This window comes from Tarenaya hassleriana, unplaced genomic scaffold (genome assembly GCF_000463585.1).
Source record: "Tarenaya hassleriana unplaced genomic scaffold, ASM46358v1 Cleome8, whole genome shotgun sequence".
Lineage (NCBI taxonomy): Eukaryota > Viridiplantae > Streptophyta > Magnoliopsida > Brassicales > Cleomaceae > Tarenaya > Tarenaya hassleriana.
This window is the reverse complement of record NW_010970490.1, coordinates 1,077,567-1,092,198: the sequence shown is the minus strand read 5'-3', so window position 1 is coordinate 1,092,198 and position 14,632 is coordinate 1,077,567. Positions and strand designations below refer to the sequence as shown.

Genomic DNA, 14,632 nt, shown 5'->3' with positions numbered 1-14,632 from the left:
GCCTTCGTCGGCGACAAGCATGGCGGCCAGGATGCCGCCGATTCCAGTTCCGGCAACTATATCGAAGAAATCGGCGATCTGAGCATGAGGATCACGGGTCTGAAGGCGGATCTGGTCCTCGAGGTGGACGAGAGCAGCACCGGCGACAATGCCGTTTCTGGAACCAGCACCGTCGATGCTAAGGATTCTGGTCTTCCTGGTGTTCTCGCAGTGAGAGAGCCATTTCTGCTCCAGTTTGGAGAAGATCTCGAGAGTAACCTTGCTGAGGTCCATCTCCATCTATGGCAGCAAACAAGGAGGAGAGAAGCAGAGGAAGTGTATGCGTAGTAAGGGTGGAATGAGAGAAGGAAGAGGGAGACTGTTTGCTTGGGGTGTGTGGATTTCGGGGAGGAGAGAGATACTGAGTGGTGTTTATATACTCGGAGTTCTGGGTCAGTTGTTCATTGTCGGCTCTCTTTCTTTATTTACACAAAATATCACCAAACTGATGTATTTGCTCCCCCTCCCCCACTCTCAATTTCTAAACAAACGGAAAATACCAAACCCAAAAATTTATTTTGGGATGATTATTCGTTTTTTTTTTTTTTGTGGAAAAATTGCTTAATGCTGTTTTCGATGGAAGATCTCTGAAATTAAACTGGAAAAAGATAACACCAGATTTCGTTCGTACATATTTAACCGTGGGTGTTAGTGTTGACTCTCTCTCTTCGTTATTCTTTTTTTTTAAAAAAAAAATTTAATTATTTAAATATATGTGGGAGGGAGAGCAGTCGCACGTGCGAGTGGAGGTGTCGGTTTCGGCCTACGGGTCACGAAGTAGCGTGAACATCGGCTGCTTGTTCGGCTCGGCTCCCGCTTCCCTCGTCCCTTTTTTATTTTATTTTTGGGATTATTATGAATTCCCATATTCCTTATTTTGTATTGACCAAGAAACGGCAAGTGAGTTTCTGGAGTTTATTTTATATTCTTTTGTCGACAAGATCCGTATTACTTAATTCGAATGGCATTGTAAAACGCTATTTATTATGTTTTTCTTCTGTCTTCTCTAACACAGATTGCGATCTCACCGAGTGCCCCAATCCAATTCAAAGCTAATCGGAAATCTCTCGAGGAATAAAATAAAATTCGGCAAATCCACCTCCAGGGAATGGGCCTCGAATATAAAGCAGAGGGTCTCCAGATAGGCCCATTTAGATTTGAAGCATCCGATAAGCAGTTTGCAAAGTTCCTTCCTGTGTTTGCCAATGGGACAATGTGGGAATATATCAGAATGCCAGTGTGCATTGATCATTGATGCATCTTTCTTTCATAGTTCATCGCGATGCTGAGGCAGTCGCAGTGAGACTAGCCGATGCGTACATGGAGTCATATACAAAGCATCCTTCCCTTTGGTCTCTTTGAACTCTGCGTTCCTTTGTTCATCTAACATCTTAGTGACTTTGGTCCCTTTTTTTCCCCAAACATTTCTGTGTACTCTTGTCGCCAAGTTTCATATAGGCGTTGGTAATCCCATATGATCTATTTTTTCATATTATATCATTCATTACCATAATTTAACATCTCATCCAATTATAGTAATCAATCTAATAAATTTTATTATTAATAAAAACGTTTCATAAATAAAAGTCAAAAGCAACCTTTTTCTTTTTTTTTTTTCAAGTGGTTTTGCTTTGCACCTTCCCGGAAAGAGAAACTACATTATAATATTGCATCACATAATATTATATTCGTTATGCATATAATAAAACCTCGTCGCATCGAAAAATCCGCCAAACCCAAGATAGGTTTCTTCGTTTGTAAAGAATGGAAGTTGGATCCAGTGATTTCAAAACAGATTTATGTTTGGAAAAAAAAAAACGTAACCCTACGAGCTTTGTGCATTTGAATACGCTCCAACTTATTAATATAACTCGTACCGGGTTCAATCATGCAACACATGATTTCCCAATTAGTGTCTTTTAAGACATCCATTAATAATTGGGGTTTGTCTTAGATAACTATCTAAGCGATTTTGTTTGGTCCGTTTTGGTTAAATTTCTTAAGCAATAAAGTAATTATTAGTGCTAATGGGGAGAATATAAAATGTGTCTCATTGTGCAATAATATTTTCAACTAATTTATAATATTATGGCAAGTGGGTGAGATGTTGGATGGATTCCTTGGAAATCAAAATAAACTTTCATTCATAATTATTTAAAATTTAAATAACACTTAATAAGTAATACGTTTCATATTTATACGGTAGAGTTCAAAAACATTACAAAAAGAACTATTAAATACTTTTTTATAATTAAATATCTTTAAAATGTTTACTTCTGATTCGCTCCTTCCTTAAACTGTATATGGAACTGTCGTCATCCTTTTCATAGGCAAACAATAAACATTTTTTTAAATTATCATGCCCGAATCAATATTATTCTTTTTCTTTCTTTAATTTATCTTATTTAATATTTAATTATTTCTTGATCACTCACATTATTTTATTCATATTGCCATGATATAAAATGATTACAGAGACAGTTAAATAATATAAACATAGAAAAGCCGAATTCAAATCATAATAATTTATTTAATTAGTTGTACGAGATCATGTGTTTGAAGCGCAATAAACTAAACATCATTTTCGTTGAGAAACGAAAACAATGCCGTGTAGCATAAACGACCACTCGAGCAAGTAGACTTTCTTCCGTACTCGCGCTTTCTCATTCTCAGCAGGCGACGAGCAACCAATCACAGAGCACTGGCTTAGGATGACATCAGCATTATGCCACGTCAGCTTCATACATACACTACCATTTTATTGTAATGAATATTTTTAAACAAAAAATAATGAAAATACCGAGGGGGTGGTGGTTACAAGGCAGTTCCAGCTTGGACGTTGCTTTTCTTCGTGGCGGTTTATTAAAAGCAGAAAGCAATCCACGTCTGATTCGGATCCGACGGCTGAAATTCCTCCCACGATAAGGAAGCAATCTATGCCGTTGGTGGGTGTGGGCCTCGATTTGACCGGTTTGGGCGGTCATCTCGGATCCCCCGAGTCGCACGTGATTATTCCATCCCTTTATTCCGTTACTCGCCACCCCTTTCCCCGGTTGCCAAAAGCAGCCCAGATATTTTCCTTTCTATCATTCCCACCAATTAGAAACTGACAGGTGTTATACCCTCACCGTTAAGCAAAAAAAGTGCGTTTGTCACACGCGTGTGTAGTGCGCGTTTGGAGGACTATTTTATAATAAAGAATAATGGAATAGTTTACTCGCACATTACACAACTTCCTCATTATTTTATAGTTTATTGTTTCTCTCGGTCGGTCAAAAGCTCTAAAAATGAATAGAAAACATATTGTATATACAATTGCTCGACAGCAGTACGCATTAATTTATTATGTATACTTGACCCATTAAAATATTTACTATTATTTTAAGTGTCTTTGAATAAAATAATAAAGTGGAATAATAAACAAATAGAAAGTAAAAAGGTTTACTATATAATAATGGACTTATATCTAAAATTCCAAGTAAATGCCATTAAAATGAAAATAAGCGTTGAGCAGTGGGCTTTATTCCGTCAGAAAGTGACGTTGTTGCCACGCTGGCATTTAGCAATCACAGGCGTCGGATTCACTTCTTGATCCAACAGCTGCGATTGATTTATTTCCCTTTTCGAAAGATCTGAACCGTCCATCGTTTTTTCTTTTTCCCGTCGGTGAATGTACAAAAATAATGGAGATGAGATTGTGATGAGCACCGGGAATGGAATACAGAAGCACCAAAACCTGGTGGAACACCAGATAAGAGAGAGAGAGAGAGAGTTTCTGCTGAAAATTCAGTGACTCGAATGTCAGAGAACAGACCCAATCGGGAATTAACCAAGTGGGCGAACCATAACGACATCGTGGTCAATTTCGAGGGGCCCACCAGAGACCGAACCATGTGAACCACAAGCAAAAGTTAACAAAAGGGCGTGGCCTTATAAGAACCGGTGACTAAACATGCATGGTTGTCCAAAAACATCCTATTCGTTTCTGAAACACCAAAGTCGTTTTCAGTTTTCATGAGCCATTCACATCATAAGAGCCTTTAGGACAAAACCTTGAATACAAATCATATAGCCAGAGAAGCTCGAAGATCAGCCATGGCGGCCTCAAACGGATTACCAAGACGGAGACAGAGAGGCTCAGGTATGAGTTTGACCTCGTCCTTTTTCTTCTTCCTTTCCTCCTTAATCTCTTCCTCGTTATTTTCTCCTTTTCTTATTATGGAGCTTTTTTTTTCTGGTGTTTCAGATGATGGTGATACCGAGATTATTATGCAGGAGAGGGTGAGACTGATGGATCGACCGGAGAAGAAAGAACGAGATTCGGAATCGTTGAATCGGAGCAAGAGGAGACGAAGCGAGAGGTTCGCGGTGAAGAACGGTAGAGATGCAGAAGAAGACAGCTCAGGCGAGAGTCTGGGCGACGAAGGTATTCCGATATCTCAGAACTCAGCGTCGTTCCGGCAAAATTATCTCAGGAAGAGCTTCCCACCGGCTCGTGTCCCCAGACATGCGACGGCGAAGACCGGAATGGATCCGTCTCTGAAGATCGCCGATGAGATGATCGGTGTTCCTGTCCCCAGGAAGGCTCGATCAGGTTGGAGCTCGGAATTTATATTTTCCCCGATCGATCTCACTGATTTTGAAACTTTTTCGTCTGATTTTTTTCGGATGTTTATAGCTTGCATAAAGAGGGCGCATGACGGCCGAACTTCTTCGGGAAGCGGTGGTGGAGGATTTGGGAGGCCTCCATCCTCACCGGCTAGTTACAGCTTCGAAACTGCTTCTCCGTCCTCTTCCACTGTTTCGGTCAAGCAGAAGATGGTCCGTTGCGTTAAAAAAGAATGGATTCGGTGATAGTGTGAATGATCAATTTCAAATTAATTTTAATATTTGATTTTGCAGAATGCAAACGAACTCAAATCCCGTGTCCCGAAGCCACTAATATCCTCCGGCACGTCCGAGGACGACTTGGAGTTTGAGATAGCAGAGGTTCTATCCGGGCTGAAGCAGTCACGGAGCTCCAGGAAGGACGATGATTCGCAGAATTCTTTAAAATTGTATGAAGTAAAAGGTATTAACATCAGTAAGTGCGTTCGTATATCTTTACGCAGATAACCTGCAGATTTCTCCGAGATCGTCTGAATTCAAAAGTTTTTATCGTTGCTCCTTCTCTTTTTCCGCACATGTAGAGAACGGTTCAATCACATATACAGCGAGAACCGAAACTGGGCGCTCTGGTAACATCGAAACATCCATGGAAGAACCGGAGAAATCACCTCGGTTTAACCAGACTACTGGAATCGATGCTGCGGAAGCGTCGAGCGCCGCCTTGGATACACAAACCAGCGCTCAGAAACTAGAACAATCTTGTAGCCCAGTTGATGTTATGGAGAGAAAAAGGCTGGATTTTCAGGATTCGACGGCGACAAAAGGGTAGACAATTTAAGAATAATGAGCATTTTCTGTGCCTATCAGTATTTCCTCTTAAAATCCTTGTTTTGAAGTCTAATCTGTATTTAGCCTGCTTTCTGTTTTTGAGTTCAGGGCATCAGAGGGTCCACAATCGAAAAACGGAAGGGAGGAGAGTAATGCTAATAATAAGCTCCAGATTGATCTGATGGTGAGGAAATCAGCGGGTTAAAGGTTTTTACCTTAAGATTATCCTAAACATTCTATTTATTGAAAGTTATTGTTATTCCAATAGGTTCCTCCTCCGATGCCCTCCTTGCCAGAGAGAGATTCTCTTCCATTGGTTTCCGGTCCCAACCCAATTGCTCAAGATTACAACAAGGCAAGAGTATTTCTCTTTTTTTTTTCTTTTTTTTTTTAAGTTTAGTCTGTATTTCTCCTCTTGTGTAGTTAATGACACTGCTGTTCTTGTGCTTAAATGCAGGTAGAGAGTTCTGAAAAGAGCAAAGAGAAGCCTACTGGCAAAAAGGAAACAAGCCCCGATATAATATTCGGAGAGAAGGAGGTCCAAAATCGTGAATGGTTGAAGCTTGATCTTGAGAAACCGAGTCAAGATAATGTTAGAAATTCTAGCCTTAGATTACAGAATGAGGACTGGAGCCAGCAACAACAGGCTAAATCTGGTACGAACTCACTTATTGAATTCAATCATTAGAAATCATCATTATAATTGTGGGTAAAAATTTGCAAAGTTTTCGATTGAAGTGTGAGATAGACAAATTTCCTTGAACAGCGGTATTTCTCTAAATTTCAGCACAGCCGAGTTCAGTTTTGCCTTTGACGATTGCTGTAGGTGGTTGGCCTAATGGGAGTGGGCTTCCTCCTTTAGGGTGAGTTCTGAAATCCATTATCCATATCCCATTCTCATTCTATTTTGCTGATTCAGACGACTAATGAGCCAAGCCAAATGGCAGATACGTGCCCCAACTCCACACTGTTAAACCTGTTGATGGCATTACCGGATTTTCTCCCAAAATCCCTGTATGTTTCGACACATATATATATATATATATATATATATATATATGCATTTGATATGGTCTCCGTCTCTCCAATGTATTCTTGTTCTGTCGGTTTGTTATCCCTGATTGTATTAACATCGTGATACAGGCTGCACCATCTGTTGTCTCGCAGCCTAGGCCTAAAAGGTGTGCCACACACTTCTTCATTGCTCGGAACATTCAGTTGCATCAGCAGTTTATCAAAACAAACCATGTCTGGGTGCCAAACCCTGGTTCTGTTCGTCTAAAGGGTGGCGGTCCCTATGTTGCACCACCAACTGCTGCAGAAGGCTTAAACCACAGAAGTCCATCCGTGCACGGAAGTTTTCCCATTCTTGATTTGAACTCCCTGGCACCAGACAAAGGGATAATATTGGCCAATGTTCCTACCCAGAAAGATAAAGCCTATGAGAGTGGCCATTCTGCTGAAACTACACAGAAGAAGCCACAGCTTCCTGCTGCATCTAGTAATTTAATGGTAGGGACTTCCTCTGCACATCAGCATTCATTTGGTGGCAGAAATATATTTGAAATCCTCTCGCATTGTAGTGCTCTAACAAATCATTTTTAATTTGGCATCGCAGTCTGCTCCAGCTTTCGTCTTCCCCATAAACCACCACCATCATCCTATGATGGGTGCTGCTAATCAGACTGTGCCTTCTAAATCTCCTGGCCCAACACGGAATCCATCTTTGGTTGGTGGTTCAACATCCATCAACTTTAGCTATCCAAGTTCATCAGCAAGTGAGGCCCCGCCATACATGACAATTTTGCCAAACCATGGATATTCTTTTCAAGTGTCAACCCCACCTGCTGTTAGGGGTGGAGTCCCTGGACAGGCGCCGCCTTTCTTCAGTGGATCCTTGTATTCGCCATTGATGTTCCAACCCCAGCTTCTGCAGAAACAGGGTCAAGCCGACAAAGAGACAAGTACATCAAGTGGCTCATCGCCTTTCCACAAGCAACAACACGCTCAAGTTGGTGGGAATAGTCATTTGATCCTGGCGAGTGTGCAGAAACCGCATCTGCAGTCAACTGCTTATCAGTCTCGAAAGTCTGAGACAAAAACGAGCGTAGATAATTCTTCCTTTGTCTCTGATAGTCAGAAAAGCTCATACAGTCAGAATATGACAGTTCCTGTTCAGCCACTCAACTTTTCCATGCCATTTGCCTCTTTTGGTGGCAGTGGTGCACCTACAAGTCTGGATTTTACGTCCAAAGGAAACCACATAGTACATGAACCTCAGGTTTCTCAACCAAAAAACCAACAACAGCCAAGTGATGCAAAGTCCAGAGACTGTTCAAATAATCTTGAGGACCCAAAAAGGGTAGTTCTTGGGAAGGGTCTTCCAAGAACGAATGGGCAGACACTGGTTTTTGACAATTCAGCAAGAACCTTAAACTTCGCCTCTGGGACTTGGCTGTCTAGTGCAGTAACAGCAGCGATAGTGAACTCAACTTCTACTCTGAAACATCATATGCTGCCACAGCAGCAGCAATCTGATCGGAGTAAATTGATTGATGCAAACAACTTACCAGCAACATCACTGGCTACCAAGTTCCCCAACAGTGTCCCTGTTTTCCAGCAGACTTACTCCCTGACCAGCCCTGTCCCTGCCAAGTCAGCCCAATGGAAAACCCCTGCAATTTCATCCCCACTCACATCTTGTACTTCTTTGGATCTCAAGCAGTTCCAGTTTCAGCAGCAGACAAGAGCACAAGGACAGACTCAGATCTCTTTTGCGACAGCACCAAAGCCCGTGTTGGTACAATCGTCTAAGGGGCACCAGGAGAAACTCAGTAGCTGTCATCCTCAGTATCAGGCATCTCCGGCTCTGGCTGCAGGATCTGTTCCACATGGCAAAACAAGCCCTGAGGTCAGCAATAGAAATGGGCCACCATCCACCATTTCTGCTACTGCTGCTCAAGTGCTGCAGCAGCAACAGATCGAGAATACAGCTTCTGGGTCGAACCAGAAATCATCCGCAGTATGCGGAAGGAATATGTCATCCATCATAAGCTCTTGCGCAGGTCATCTGTCTGGGCTCAAGTACTAACTTGATAAATTGGCGTATAGAGTCACCGTTTTTGCAGTGTCTTCGGATTAAAGCAAATCATGTGTGGTTGGTAATTCAAACATTTTGGAACGGAGAAGAAAGCTTCGTTGGTGGCTTGGCTTGTGTAAGGAGGACTGCCTAGAAAATTTCTTAAGAAAAGACAAAATCTTTGGAGGAAGGAAGGGCTGTCGATGGGAGATCTACTCGGCATTTCTCACAACCAAAGCAATGAGGAGAATGGTTAAAAAAACTCAAGCAAGTTTGGAGCTTTTGTAGACGCTGATCAGAAGTACGTTGCTTTAGGTTCTCTCTGTCTTTGTTTAATTGGGTCGATTCTTTTTTCTATTATTGTAATTGTAATTGGTCTAATGTACATATTAGACTCGTTACCCATATACCCTATTTAGTTTAATTACTATCTTCTCTCTAAACTAGCTGCATTATAATGATATAGACATAATTAGAAAGTCAATCCGACAAATGTCTGGACATAACTCTCAATATCACGGCGGGTGCTGCCTGTAAGCTTATAGGTTTGGATATTAATTGTGTTGACATGCGGTTTCCAAATGAAACACACAAACGTTTTTTCATCAGTCATACCAACATTCTCTGAATGATCCTGTCGGTCAAGTAGAAGTAAATGACATGGAAAGTTACAACCTATTTATTCATCACAAACACCAACTCTTGGACTTGTCATTATTTGTTCATAGCCGAATTCTGAACTATTTCCCGAGAAGAGAAACCACATTTTCCAGGAAATCATCTCTGGCTTGTTTATCAAAGGGTTCCTCTTCGCCAATGTACAAGTCCAAGATTGACTGGCACAAGGCTCTGTTCTGCACACTCCCAACATGCTCACCATCAACTGTTCAGCAAACCAACGAATGGAAACAAATTCACTGACTTCAGTTACACAATGGATGCCTGTCTCAATAAGACTATATAGAATCTTACTTGTTGTGTTGAGTACATTTCCTGGCTCCCTTGACAAATCGATGATAGACCCTCTTGGTAATTTATACTCGTCTTTGAACAGAGAAGTGAAACTGCAAATGACATTTGTTAATGTAAGGAAAGAACACCAAGTGAAGATTCAACATCTAGAAGATCTCAAGAGAAAAGGAAACATGACATTGAAAAAAATGGAAAGATCAAGGAAAAGCAATAAAGTTCAAGAAAAAAGAAAAGAAGATATTGAGCAAAATATTGGAAACAAGAAGAGGAGTTATGAATAAATACAAGACTTGGGAGATACAGAAAGGGATCCCAGCAAAACAGAAAAAGAGAGCAAAGAAAAAACGAGCTGGAGAATCATAGGTGTGGGAAACACAGGTGAGTGATATCTGAGAGAGAGTGAAGTGCATCTGAGGAGGAAACTTCAAATAACAGGCGAACCGTTCAAAGGGCCTAGACGAGTCTAGGATTATACGGGGTGTGCGAGGCACACATAGTGTATGGGCTAATAGAATTCATGTTGTAAGGGGAGAACAAACTTAGGGGAATTGTGTTTTTGGGATGGATTAGGCTCGAACAAAAAAGAGTTGTAATTCATGTTCTTTACAAATGAATAGAATCAGTTGGGAAGTTTTTGAAAGCGGTATCGTGTGAGTTTACTTTTTTAACATTGAAGTTATATATATAATTCAGAATCAAGTGACAGAAAACTACTTTAACAGAACAAAGGTATATGATAAAAATTCAGAAATCAGGGCACAGTTGCTAAGGACAATCTAAGCCTAAAGGTTTTTCAGACATGAGAAGAAGGCGTACCTTTGAAGCAATTCTTTGTTCTCTGTTCCCAAGAACTTCTTGAGTCTGCTTCCGACAGATTCTTGAAAAGCACTGCGAACGGAACGGATATTTAGTTTGCCATAAACAATCTGAAGTCTGATGGTCATCCTTATATTAGCTTCCATGAGCTCATCAAGTAATGTATCCTTCTCCTTGAGCTCAGAAGCTGACTGCTTCCCATATTTCTCACCCAGAAGTTTCTTTATGTCATCGCTATCAGCATACACACCTGCGCTCATGTATCAATCAGCTGATTGGCCCAGAATGAAAAGACATTCAAAACTCTAGCTTTGTGGTGTTAACATATAAGAATGATCCACGCATCAAACTGCTTCTCTACTGAATTTTCTGATAACAAAGAAAAGATACGCAATGCATTTCCTCCTCTCCGCTCCCCCATCCCCCTTTCGGTGGCAACCACAGTTTGGTTGTGGAATAGCAGATATAACGAGACATTGAATTCAGTAGATTTCCCCTATAAGGAAGAACATAGACTACAAAAAACCATAAACTTGAGCTGCATTCCTACTAGAATAAGCTGAAAGAAAGCATACATTGGCTCCTTGTCCATGGATTTTCGGATTCAAGTCCAATGTACGATGTAAATTACTCTTGGAACCAAAAGATTCAGCTCGAAAATTTACAAAAGAGAATGAAGAAACTCTAGGGTTTACCGAATGCGTAGACATCGATGTTCTTCAATCCGAGCACGCTCTTCTTCCTCAACCCGACGCCGAGTAAGCGCTGCGAATCGCCGATGACCGCCGGGAATGAGAATCCGGTCCTCGATTCAACCACAGTTTCGGAGCTATAGTCGGCTAGAGACAGGGATCCCCAAGGGAGCAGAGACGAACGATCCGAGGAGAAGACCCAGTCGAGGGCGTTCTGCAGGATCGGGTGCTTGGGGTTCAGAGCAGCTCCGGCGGTGGCGACGCCAACGGTGAAGGAGACGGCGACGGCGGAGAGGGAGAAGCCACCGGAAGACGTGGAAAGCGGTGGTTTGGGGAAGGGAGGCTGAGAAAACGAGAATGGGAAGCGGAATGACACCATCCTGTCCTCTGCGTTGAGTTTGGTTTTCACGCCATGGATACTTGTAGTTTGAGAGGCATGTGCATTGCACGTGAGCCCCTGCCTTCGATTTTATTTCCCTGGGTTGGATGAAAACGATGAACAAAACAACCACCCAAAAATTTAGTAAGACAATACGAGGTTCATTTGGAATCACGAGACTTTTTGGGTTATTTTTTTAATGGAGAAGCCTAAAGCAGGCCCATTTCAATCTCAAGACAACCCTACCTCTCACCGAATCCTGACCGTCGATTCATACTATCGACGGCCAATAGCGTCGTGGCCTCAATTTTCGTGATTTGGAGAAGAGAGATGGGGAAAGCGTCGGGAGGGAAACAGGCGGCGGTGGTAGTGGGAGCGTTGGCGTTTGGGTGGTTAGCGATAGAGATGGCTCTGAAGCCTCTGCTCGACAGGTTCCGCTCCTCCATCGACAAGTCCGATCCCTCCCACGACCCCGACGACACGGATCATCATAAGTCCCCGGCAGATGCAGATGCAGACGCAGCCGCGTGAAGGTGAGAGTTCCAGACGTTTCATTCCATCGTTCGCTTCTTTTCAAGGTAAAATGTTGGGTCATGTATGTGGGCTACGCTTAATAAACGACTGCTCCCGCTTCTGTGTGAATGAATGAACTGCCACAAAGCTTCAGATCCGTTATCCTGCTCATCTTGCTTGATTCTGTTTCCAAGTCATCAGCTTATCCTTAAATATGTAGTTTACCTCCTCAACGCCTTCCTCCGTGAGCCAGCTCTTCTGATCATGCCAACTTCAGCCAGCTGGCAGCATCCTCTGAGATGCCACCATTCATCTCCTTTTTCGCCCACCCCTTTGTCCCAAAGATCCATGTATCTTAACTAACAACCCTTCATGCCTCTCTTCTGCCACAAAATCCGCAAGGTCCACCTCATAGAAGACACGATGCTCACTGCAACATTAGCTGCCTTCCGAGTTGCTAAGACGAATTTCAGTAACGGGTCAGTCAAGTCAAGCGAGTTCCCCTGCCTCAATGCCAGAGATATCAAACAGACAGAACATTCTCAAGTATTTGTTCGCAGAGGCAAAAGGTGCCTCTTCTATCCGCTTCGGCCTCTTCCAGACCCGGCAGTCCATATTTTACTGGAGGGGCTGTTAGATTCTTGGACATTCGTTCAACAATCAGTCACCGGGTACTCTGACTTGGGTTGGGGGCCGCGGTCACAGGCGGATCACATAATAACTCATCCTGCATTCGGAACAAACAAACAAAGAGTTATTCAACCGATTAAACGCCACCAACTATACTCTAATAAGCAAACATAGCTCGAAAATAACGGTCATTGAGAACAAAATGACCAAGCAGACGACAAGCGCCCAGCAGCAGAAAATGCCAACTCGACAACACGAAGAGCAACAAGTCTGAGAAGAAAGAACAGATGCAGCTTCCTTTGAACCGCGTGTGTTTCAAGCGCAGAGCAAAGTGAGAGGTCAGTGAGGGCGAAAGGGCCTGGGAATCTTTGCAAGGCCAAGTTCAAAAGAGAAAAGCCGCCTCTCCCCACTCCAAAGAAAATGTCAATCTAACTATACTTTATACACCCATTCTCCATCGCTATATGATGACATTCCACCGGAAAGAAAAAAGAACGGCACATTATAAAAAGCAAAATACGAACAATCCAGGCAACTCATTTTCAATTACTGTGCTATTGAATCATACGCAACAACGCAAAACACAGACGCGATATTACTTTGTCAACTCACATTACAATCAGGAAGAACGAAAACAAGATCCGAAAGTGCAGAAATGTAGAGAGATGGAGCAAAACACCCCCCGGATGGTCGACGATCGGAAATCGAAGTGTAAAAGTGATCAGATTCAGAAAAGCGCGATGAGGAAGCAGAGGTTAGAGAATCTTGATATGGATCATGGAGGCTTTCCGAAAACTTTTTGAAATTCAAATTCAAAAAGCATCGAAGGGTTAGGGTTATTTATTTATGAAAACGTCAGTAAACCCCAAGTAGCCATTCGGCCCAGCCTGTTGGTCTCTCTAGCTCAAATACATTTAGGCCCATTCAAATGTGGTGTATATAATGTTAGATTATTAAATCATATTAGTAGATTAAATTATTCATATATATATGTAATTAATAAGATTCCAATCAATTCCGTGGTTGGCACCGTCAATATCATACTTTGAAATTATTTGACTTTTGTGTTTCAAAATCAAAGAGCTATTATATCAGGAAGCCTTGGGTTTCAATCAAATCAATCGAGCATGAGGCAATAATGCTACCGGAAAAAAAAAGAGAGACGACATTCGACAAAGACGTGTGATTGTAATTCAAATAATGCAGAGTTTCAATTCTCTGATTGTTACAAATAATTCCATCACTTGGTGTCCTTCCTTAATCACCGATACATATACACAATTCTTGCAGTATCTCAATTATTCTTCCGAGATGAAGAAACAGAAATTCGGAAAATTCAGATGGATAATATAATAACAGACACGCACGCATACGCATATAGAGGTATAAGAGCGGGGGAATCGGATACGTGCATGGACGTGTACGTGAGAGCATGCATATATATATGGGGTCAGTGACAGAGAGTTGAGTCCAACCAATAATGCAGCGTTCCGTCGCTGTAGGAATATAAAGAAGCAAACTTTAGAAATGGCTTTTTTGGAGCCATTATCTGAAACTGCTCCCTTGCTTCTCCGTTTTTTTTAAGGTTCCAAAGTACTGTCCTTTGTTTGTCTGGTTGTGTTATGGCGATGAGGAGGACAATATTGTACCATGGATGGATAGAACCACAAGCAAGTGACGCGTATGGGTTTGAACGCAGATGAGCGTGTTAAAACTTAGAAAGAGCGGTTTAATGCGTCCGTTCCATGTCTCGACAAGCAGCGTCTTGCCTTTCCACGTTATTGGACGGTCCAAATGCTTCAAGATAAGAATATTTGTAATAAAAAAAAAAAAAAAACCTTTCAAGAGGTAAAGGTGCACTCCCCACTCATGTAATTCCAATATAAATAAATAATGTGGGAGAATCAAAGCCGCAGAATTCGAATTAAAGTTAATATTTTACTCTGTGTGTGTGTGTGTGTGTTAAATAATTTCAATGGAGAGAATCCCTTGGTTAGAACTGATGCTCGAATAGAATTCGCAAGTAAAGCAAGTTTATATGACCTAGCCTCTATATGCTTCATAAATACACTCTTT

General features: G+C 41.8%; 3 protein-coding genes across 5 annotated transcripts in view; 1 reads left to right on the top strand and 2 right to left on the bottom strand.

Annotated features, from left to right (window-relative positions):
* Window positions 1-426, bottom strand: part of LOC104802232 (probable inactive patatin-like protein 9) — a 2,103-nt gene extending 1,677 nt beyond the window's left edge. Inside the window, exon 1 of the mRNA XM_010525718.2 lies at window positions 2-426. Within this exon, the coding sequence (XP_010524020.1) occupies window positions 2-279 (278 nt within the window). The 5' untranslated portion in view covers window positions 280-426. The remainder of the gene's footprint in view (window position 1) is intronic.
* A 3,683-nt stretch (window positions 427-4,109) lies between these two features.
* Window positions 4,110-8,978, top strand: LOC104802231 (protein TIME FOR COFFEE). Of its 3 annotated transcripts, none has more exons than XM_010525716.1 (12): window positions 4,110-4,180; window positions 4,286-4,633; window positions 4,718-4,860; window positions 4,942-5,110; window positions 5,229-5,472; window positions 5,584-5,659; window positions 5,744-5,830; window positions 5,933-6,131; window positions 6,263-6,338; window positions 6,423-6,489; window positions 6,619-6,987; window positions 7,094-8,978. In XM_010525716.1, the coding sequence occupies exons 1-12, from the start codon at window positions 4,135-4,137 to the stop codon at window positions 8,564-8,566; spliced, it is 3,297 nt and encodes a 1,098-aa protein (XP_010524018.1). In that variant the 5' UTR covers window positions 4,110-4,134; the 3' UTR covers window positions 8,567-8,978. The 3 variants fall into 3 exon arrangements, with proteins under 3 accessions (XP_010524018.1, XP_010524019.1, XP_010524017.1); XM_010525717.1 differs by having other exon boundaries at window positions 4,942-5,122; window positions 6,302-6,338; XM_010525715.1 differs by having other exon boundaries at window positions 4,942-5,122.
* A 120-nt stretch (window positions 8,979-9,098) lies between these two features.
* On the bottom strand, window positions 9,099-13,292 carry LOC104802230 (fatty-acid-binding protein 1). Its single transcript, XM_010525714.2, has 6 exons — window positions 13,169-13,292; window positions 11,660-12,653; window positions 11,038-11,511; window positions 10,343-10,592; window positions 9,527-9,618; window positions 9,099-9,437 (listed from the first exon to the last, which is right to left on the bottom strand). The coding sequence occupies exons 3-6, from the start codon at window positions 11,411-11,413 to the stop codon at window positions 9,295-9,297; spliced, it is 861 nt and encodes a 286-aa protein (XP_010524016.1). The 5' UTR covers window positions 11,414-11,511; window positions 11,660-12,653; window positions 13,169-13,292; the 3' UTR covers window positions 9,099-9,294.
* Window positions 13,293-14,632: the final 1,340 nt, after the last annotated feature.

Bases quoted from the DNA above. Each gene is read 5' to 3' on its own strand.
- LOC104802231 (XM_010525715.1), top strand. From the start codon at position 4,135: ATGGCGGCCTCAAACGGATTACCAAGACGGAGACAGAGAGGCTCAG. The intron at 4,181-4,285 runs GTATGAGTTTGA...CTGGTGTTTCAG, and splicing joins ACGGAGACAGAGAGGCTCAG to ATGATGGTGATACCGAGATT. The intron at 5,660-5,743 runs GTGAGGAAATCA...TTATTCCAATAG, and splicing joins AGCTCCAGATTGATCTGATG to GTTCCTCCTCCGATGCCCTC.
- LOC104802230 (XM_010525714.2), bottom strand. From the start codon at position 11,413: ATGGTGTCATTCCGCTTCCCATTCTCGTTTTCTCAGCCTCCCTTCCCC. The intron at 10,593-11,037 runs GTAAACCCTAGA...ACATGAGCGCAG, and splicing joins CATCGATGTCTACGCATTCG to GTGTGTATGCTGATAGCGAT. The intron at 9,619-10,342 runs GTACGCCTTCTT...TGTCATTTGCAG, and splicing joins AACAAAGAATTGCTTCAAAG to TTTCACTTCTCTGTTCAAAG.